Source organism: Camelus bactrianus, chromosome 11, assembly GCF_048773025.1.
Source record: "Camelus bactrianus isolate YW-2024 breed Bactrian camel chromosome 11, ASM4877302v1, whole genome shotgun sequence".
NCBI classification, from domain to species: domain Eukaryota; kingdom Metazoa; phylum Chordata; class Mammalia; order Artiodactyla; family Camelidae; genus Camelus; species Camelus bactrianus.
In genome coordinates, this window is record NC_133549.1 from 8,368,264 (window position 1) to 8,377,008 (window position 8,745).

The window sequence follows — 8,745 nt, forward strand, 5'->3', positions numbered from 1 at the left end:
ACATCATGCTTAGTCTCAGCATCGATCTTTTATTCATTTTGTTCCTTTAAAATATACTATCCTCACCTCTTACCATCTATCTAAATTCTATTATTATGGTCATTCAAAAGATAACACTTACATAACTATTTACTTACTTCTAAAGGAAGGAAAATTAGGGTCTTATCTCATACATCGAAAACTACTAGTTATATTAAAAAAAGTGTAAAAATTAAAAATGTAACATACATAGAAGAAAACATTTGTAAATATTTGAACACGGAGTGAGGTCTAAGTATAAAATCACTGGAAGAAATTACCACCAGACTTCATAAATACAAACTTTCATACCCTAAAAATAACTATTGAACAAGCTGAAATGACAATAAATTGAATTTACATACGAGAAACTATACAAGAAGACAATTTTTTTTAGGTCCCTTCTCTGAATACTTCAGAGAAGACCTCAAGGATGCCGATATTCAGCGAAACAAAAATACTACCATCAAATAACCATGTCTCCAAAAGGACATTTTTAGGACTTCTGGTTGTTTTTACTGCTTAATTCTAATCCCTCCCATTAGATATTTTAAGTGCATGGCCATCATTTCTTTGTTCAACAAATGTTTTTACTGCACCCCAGCCACATGCCAGAATCTGTGCTATATAAGACCATATCCGTGCACGAAACAGAGACGGTTCCTTCCATCACAGAACTCAAGCCTATCATAAGCTAAACATTAGTCAAACAATCACACACACACCAAAATTGTGATTTAGAAAAACATACAGAGAACTATGACAGCATATAAAAAAGACTTCACCTATTGGAGATATGGAATGTGCATGTGTCCAGAAAGATTCCCCTAAAGAATATTTATATAAAACAGTAAGCTCTTACAACTGCGAGGGCTATGTCCTACATTCTTATGCACCTTTCTGTAAGGTAAGTCTTACAGAAGTCAGTCTTCTATATTTGTTAAACAATTTATCTCCATTAAAACTTGAGGCGATCCTTCTTAACTAGCCTTTTTTCAATGGTGTGTATGAAGTCAGCTCTAGGGTGATTGATACTTTGGGATACTTAATAGAGACAGTTTAAGAAGATATTTTTATTCTCATAATATTAAACAACTTAAATCTTACCTAGGTTATAAAGTGGTTTCATGATCAATCTTGTCAGATTTAATGGTAGAATACTATTTAAACACCGAAGGAATGACAAACACATATTCTGAAAAAGAATTATTCACATAAACTTATGTAATGAAAATAATGTAGAGCTATTAAAAACTGTTTCACTAACAGCATACACAGGTTATAAAACATTAAACGTTATTTAAAAAGCACATATTTTTACACTGTATATCCTGGAAGTTTATTTATTACCAATTCGCAAATATCTTTGCATTGCTTGGAAATGTTTAGTGAATAAATGTCATCATTGTCTTCTTCAAAGTGATCTGAAGGGCTGCTATCTAGGACGTTAAGTTCTAGTTCCGACAAATTAGAAGGCAGATAAGAACTCACTTGAGATGTTCGAGGTGACTGGCTTTTTTCTGAGGACTTGCGATCAGTTCTTGACTTAAGTTTAGTAGAGATGTCTTGATCCCTCTTTATAACTTTAGAATTATGCATGCTATATTGGTCTATCTGGTTTTCTTTTTCCTCAGTCCAATGGGATAAGGAGAAGTCACTGGTAGAGACATAAGATGCTTCCTCCAAACTTCTACCTTGAGTCTTTGAAATATGGAATCTTTTATGTGAGAGCACTGGTGATCCAGCTGAAAAAGGTGGGCTAAGAATAGAACTCTTCTCACTGCCATTTTTCCTCATGGACGGTCTTGTTTCACTAGACTGACTCGTGTGTTGACTGTGTCTGCTGTCATGAGCTTGTAAAATTCTGCTGGTGTCTTCAGAATAGCAAGGGCTGGTGAAGTCACCTGAAGACTTTAGTTCTGAGATGCTTTTGGAGCAACTGCTTTTACTTGGACTATTTTCACTCCTATCAGCAGTAGGAATGTCATTATCAGTAACTTTGCCCTGCCTGTCATCTATTTCTTTACCTACTATGATTTGGTCAACAGCTGCATCCTGCTGGAAAACAAACAGACTTGGGGCTTTCATTTCCACTTTTCCTTCCACCGTATTTGTATGGATAAACCTTTCTGAGACAATGGAGTCTGCAGGACTCACAATTTCTTCCAATAAATCATTACTGGTTCCATTTTCACCACAATCAACTGTCTTTTCAGTTGCACGTTTCAGCTGAGTTTCTTTAGTCATGCTGGGGTCATCAAAAGCAACACTAACTTGCTTTGAGGTACCACTATTTTCAGCAAAAGATGCATCTGATTCTAAATACTTATCTTTAGGCAGTTGATGTGGCTTCTGATGTTGCTCTGCAAAATTTACTACCTTAACTTTGGATGATGAAATTCTGAGTTTTGCACCTAATATCTGTGCTTGCATTTTTCTATACTGTTCTCTCTTTTCATGTACTACCAACATATCAGGATTTGTTTGCTTTAAACGCAATCTTAGTGTATTTGTTAAGCCATAAAGTAGCTTCCCCCTTGGAACTCTTTTTTGGGGGGTACCACCTTTCTTTTCAAAACACTTAGCTTTCTTAAGATTTTCACTTTCGTTCTTTTTATACAGAAGACTCCCTGACTTTTCATTTTCCCCCACAGAAAGCTTATCCTTAGATTCAGATTTACATGTGGATTTAGCAGAAGATTCTGGTGACTTCTTATCTTCAGTTCTATATAACCAGGCTAAGTGAGTATGTATATGAGTAGGGCTTGCCACGGGTTGGTTGTATAACAGGGACAATTCAACCAACAAAGCATTTAATAAAGGCAGCTGCCTTATAGTATTAATTCTATTTTGTTCAGTTTGAGAATGATCTGTAGTTTGATTACTTGCTCCTATATCCTGAACGTGTGAAGGATTTATAAGCACTGGAGGCCTCTCATGTGCTGCAGAATTTGTATGTTCTAGAGGGTTAGTACGTGCTGGGGGATTTACAAGTTTTCCTGCCAGAAAAGTATCATCCAGTTCCTCAGCTGCATTCAGTTGGGGCTCAATGGTGATTTTACCCTGTTTAGGAGGTGCCTTTTTGTGGGTCAGATGCGTGTAATACAGAGGAGGAGGGCAAATTATGTTGGTTTCAACATCCAACTCTGTGACTTCCTGATTTGGGGGGCTAACACTTTTCTTGCTGCTACCGCTTGAACAAATAACATAGCTAGTTTTGCCATTCTCCACAGAACCCGTGTTATCAGAGTTGGTCTTGCTGTGGAAAACTTTTTCCTTCAAATCCTTCTGTGCCCCTGAGATTTTTACATCCACCAGAGGCTTATCAGCATCTCTTGGGCTTGGCTTTGAGTTTGGCAGCTGTAGCTGCTGTCTCCCCGGCAAGGTTTGGGAACTGACCTCTACTGCTTTCTGCACCTCTGCACCCGCCACTCCACCTCCTGTGGAAGTGACTGGCCGCTCCAGATGGCCCAGCAGGCTGCTTCCCAGATCGGTCAGGCGGTAGCCCAAGGCAATGTCCCCAGTCCGCTTCCCCTCCCGGTCATGCAGAGGGAAACTCCCTCGATGACCCTGGGAGCAGCCGGAGGCGGCGGGCCCCAGGACCTTGTGCACCGCGGCTGCCAGCGAGATGCTGCAGGCTCCTAGGAGCTGCGGGGCGGCAGTCGGGCGCCCGGGGGGCAGCTGCAGCAGCAAGGCGTAAAGCGGCGTCCGAAGCAGCAGGCGGTGCAAGGTGGCGCCGTGCAGGCGGAACAGACAGGACTTGCCGCGACCGAAGCTGACCAGGCCGGGCCGAGGTTCCGGGGCGGGGGCGGCGGGGCCGCCGGGAGGGTAAACCAGCAGCGTGGGGAAGTCCAGCAGGCGGAAGGCCACGGCGGGGCACAGGCCACGCGAGGGCCGCGGCGGCGATGCCTCCTCCTCCTCCTCCGCCTGCTCCTGCTCTTCCACCGCGACCGCGGGCGGCGGCAGCAGCCCGGCTTCAAGGCGTACCCAGTCCACAAGCAGCTCCAGCGAGAACAGCCGCTCGGACAAGGGGGCCGCCATTGCTGCCGCCGCCAGCGACCTGCCCGGGTCTCGGCGAACGGGAAGCCGGAGCCCTCGGTTCTCGCGAGAAACAGGGAGACGCCGGAGCCTTTCCTCCTCTCTCGCGAGACTTGAGGAGGCGCCGGGCTGTGGCTGCTCTGTGAGTTTTGGCTGTTCAGTGCGTTTTTGTTTTTGGTTTTTTGCTTTCCTGACTTAAATTAACACAGTGCTTATGATAAGACCGAGGCTATGAATGCCAAAAAAAAAAAAAAAGTTCATATTATGGGTTTTGTCACGTTTTATCTCTGCAGGTCCCATGCAATTTTGGAGTCAGGTCAGATCTATGAGAGGAATATTGAAAGTAAACCAGGACTCCCTTTCCAAACCCCAGGCTAAAGAAAGCGGGTAACTGCCCACAGTCAGCCTTCCCTGCTGCTGGGCTGCCCCAAAGATGATAACGCTGCTCGGAAGCAGTGGGAGCGTCCGAGTAAATTGTGGTACTGAGACACACACAGCCAGTGCGGCTGCATTTCCAGCTGAGCAGTCACCACCTGTGAGAGTAACGTTAATGACTCCAATTCAACAAAACTAGTACATCTACGTAAACACGGGGGTGGGGGAGGCCCTGCAGCCCTACTCCAGGAGTTTCAAGGAGACACACTTCTCGATAAGCCAGCCAGCTAGGATGAAGCTAAGGATAATACGTGGAGAGCCCGGAATGGCCATAGCAAGGAGTTTGGACTTTATTTTGTATAAGTTATTTTGAGTCCATAAGTGTGATTCTGTCAATGTTTGGAAACTAGCAGGACAAATACAAAGGGTAGATTCTACCAATTCAGAGCAATCCTTTTGGGAGACTATTGCTGTGGTCTAAGTGAGAGAATTGTGGCCTGGCTGTGATCAGGGCCAGTGGAAGAAGGAGTGACAGATACAAGAGTCATTTGTGATCGCAGGATTTAGAATTTGGTGATCGTGAAAGAGCAGTTATGGGTGAAAATTTTCTGCTACGGAGGGAGAAAACAATTGAGGAGACACAGGTTTGACTTTTAAAAGTTACTTTGCGTTTTGGGGATATATAGACTTTGAGATGCCTATCAGACATGTGAATGTGTTCACCTTTAGGCAGCTTTATAATTTGTAGTTAAATTATATGGCTTTGAAGCTCAAAAGAACGTTGTAAAGCTCAAGAATTCTGGATTGGAGGGACTTGGTGCTTTAGTGTGAAGTTGTGAGGGAGGTTTCATTGTAGTAAAAAAAACAGGCGAGGTGGGAGAGTGTAGCTCAAGTGGTAGAGCGCATGCCTAGCATGCACAGTTCCTGGGTTCAATCCCTAGGACCTCTAAAAAAATAGTCAATAAATAAACCTAATTCCTCCCCCCCACAAAAAAATTTTAAAAACATTAAAAAAAAAATAGGTGATACTGCTCATGGCCTTGAGAGTTCTACCTACTTGCAGAGGAAGCATATATCAAGTGGCATGCTTAATAGATGGATGACATAGAGCAATAAAAAATGACATGTTCACAAGTGAAAAGCAATGAGGTATTGAGTCCACATGTGCCAGAGAAACACAGTAGATAAAATTCCTTGTAGAAAACATCCTGCAGTAAGTCTTTTGAGGAAGGTTAATAATGTAAGGGGTAGGGTACAGCTCAGTAGTGGAGTGCATGCTTAGCATGCAGGAGGTCCTGGGTTCAATCCCCAGTACCTCAGCTTAAAAATGAAGAAAGAAAGAAACTTAATCCCCCCCCCCAAACAAAACAAAACAAAAGCCAAAATCTAAATAAATAAATAAATAAAATTTTAAAAAATAATGTGGAATGTTAGCACTTGCACATCTGTTGTATACGGACAGGAAAATCAATGTGTCTCTTCCATTAAGACATGCCTTCTATAATGTGTAAAGTTTCTACAGGGATAATAAATTCTCTGCCCAGACGCTCTACATCCCCAGTGTTACAATTATATGCATAATATTTTATCATTGAAAGTAAGTAATGTTAAATGTAACAAGTGAAACTTTAGCTGTGATAACTAAAAATGAACTTATTTACATAACAGAAACTGACTCACAGACATAGAAAACAAACTATGGTTGTGGGCCGGGGAGTGGGGAGGAGGTAGGAAGGGATAAATTAGGAGTTCAAGATTTGTAGATACTAACTGCTATGTATAAAATAGATAAACAGCAGATTTCTACTGTATAGCACAGGGAACTATATTCAGTATCTTATTGTAACCTATAATGAAAAAGGATATGAAGGGGAATTTATGTATATATGTATCTGTGTGTGACTGAAACGTGATGCTGTACACCAGAACTTGAGGCAACGTTGTAAACTGACTACACTTCAACTAAAACAAAAAAAAAGTGGGGAAAAAAAGACAAAGAGAAAATATAAGTGAAAATTATAAATTTAACATGTCAATTTTCCATTTTTCTCAAAATATGTTATTAAACCAGTTAGTAATATTGATGAATGATGCATTAGAACTTAAGAAATAAAACATTACAATACAAAAAAACAAAAAAAAAGATAGTTTATCTGAAATAAGCCTCTTCTTTCCATCTGTAAAAGTTGCTATGCTCTGTATTCTACCTTTCACGCAGGAGCCAGTTGTTTTTGGCACAAGTAAAGGCAGGGCCAGGCCTATGAGTTGATGCACATTAACACTTTGAGATAGAAATCGTCCATGCGGTGTTAACGAGTTTGAATTGTACTGTGAGGGCAGCGGGAGGCTTTTGTGGGGTGGCCTGAATTAGGATATTGGCAGTAAGCGTGGAGAGGAATGAATGGAATTGAGAAATATTTAGGAGACTCGTAGGACTGGTTGATTGATTGGACTGGTGAGGAGTGAAAGAATGGAAGATGAAGCCCAGGTTCCCACTCTAGGCAGTTAGGTAGATGGGCTAAATAAAAAGAAGCAGGGTTTTTGGAATTGTTGTTCATCAGGGAGGTGAGGGAGGCCAGAAGGGAGAACTCTGAGTTTCATTCTGGTGTGTTGAGTTTGAAGAATGTGACGTACATTCAGGTAGAAAGGTCTAAGTCAGATGTGTGAATCTGAAACTTAGATGAGAGATCTGGGCCAGAAATACAGGTGTAGGAGACATCAAGATGGAGACAGTAACCTAATTTTCTCATTTAAGACCTAAAGAAGTATAGTGATGAGACAGTATTTGGATGCCACTGCACATCTGGTCAAAATCCAGCACACCGACAGCAACAAATGTTAGTGAGGATTTAGAGCAAAAGGAACCCTTATGCATTGCTGGTGGGAGTGTAAAATGGTACAGCCACTTTGAAAGACAGTTTGTCAATACCTTAAAAATCTAAACATACTCTTACCAAAAGATCAAGCTCTCATGCTCCTTTACCCAAAGGAATTGAAAACTTGCATTCACACAAAAGCCTATACACAGATACTTAAAGCAGATTTATTTATAATTGCCAAAATGGCAACCAATCAATCAAGATGTCCTTCAGCATATTAATGGATGAACAAATAGCGGTACATCCAGACAATGGAACGTTACTCAGTATTAAAAAGGAATGAGCCACTAGATCATGAGAAGACATGGAGGAACCTTAAATACATATTACTAAGTGAAAGAAGCCAATCAGAAAAGGCTACATAGCGAATGATACCAACTATATGACATCTGGAAAATGCAAGCTATAGAAATGGTAAAAAGAAAATCAGTGGCTGCTAAGGAGTCTAGGGGAGAGGGAGGAGTGAAATGATGACCCACAGAGGATTTTCAGGGCAGTGAAATACTCTGTGTGACACTATAGTGAAGGATACATGCCGTTATGCATTTGCCCAAATTGTAGAATGTACAACACCCAGAGTGAACCCTGATGTAAACCATGGACCTGGGTGATAATGATGTGTCAGTGTAGGTTCAGCAATTGTGGCAAACGCATCACTCTGATGGGAGACGCGGATAATAGTGGAGAGGGGAGGATGTGCTTGTGTGGGGTCAGGGGGTGTGTGGGAACTCTCTGCACTTTCTGCTCAGTTTTTTCCTTGAACCTAAAACTGCTCTAAAAAATAAAGCCAATTAAAAAAAAAAGCTAATGATGAGGTAGAAGATTTAATTTTAAAAAATCATTAAAAAGCTAATGCAAGAGATAATTCTAAAGGAAAATAGGAAATGCAACCTGCAACCTGCAACCTTAAAAAAACAGAAATATGAAAAAGGCCAGGTTAAAGCCCTTCCCCTTGACCGAAGTTCAAAACCCTTTACAAATGAGTGTCAGGCATGGCCAATCTGGGAACCTCAGTTCTGAGAATTGCTTGAGAGACAGGCTGGGTTTCCAGATGCAGAACTCTGGTCCTTGGGTTCTCCTCCATCGTCTTCTAAAGGCTTGCATTTCAGGGTTCTAGGTGCATGTTACATTCCTGGAGCAAGATCTCAGTTCGAAGCGGACTGCCACAGTCATTCATTCAGGCCTAAGATAAAAGCCTAAACAGAAAGATGCCATGCCTCAGGACCCGAGTAGACGCTCCTGGAATCTCAGCCACATCTCCCTCCCTCTCCTAACTGGGTTACAGAGGGGCTTCCTGCAACTTGAACACTGTAAGCAGTTGAAACTATAATAACACTAGCCTTGCCATAGTCTATTATTGGTAAAGATGACATGACTGTAATCCTCGGAATGTGTGCAATGTTTGAATGTGGATCTCTTGTCTTTGGTCCTTCCC

At 41.6% G+C, this 8,745-nt stretch overlaps 1 protein-coding gene across 1 annotated transcript; it reads right to left on the reverse strand.

Moving 5' to 3' along the window:
• Positions 1-1,076: 1,076 nt before the first annotated feature.
• Positions 1,077-4,176, reverse strand: MAP10 (microtubule associated protein 10). The gene has a single exon (XM_010952124.3). The coding sequence runs from the start codon at positions 4,057-4,059 to the stop codon at positions 1,336-1,338; it is 2,724 nt and encodes a 907-aa protein (XP_010950426.2). The 5' UTR covers positions 4,060-4,176; the 3' UTR covers positions 1,077-1,335.
• Positions 4,177-8,745: the final 4,569 nt, after the last annotated feature.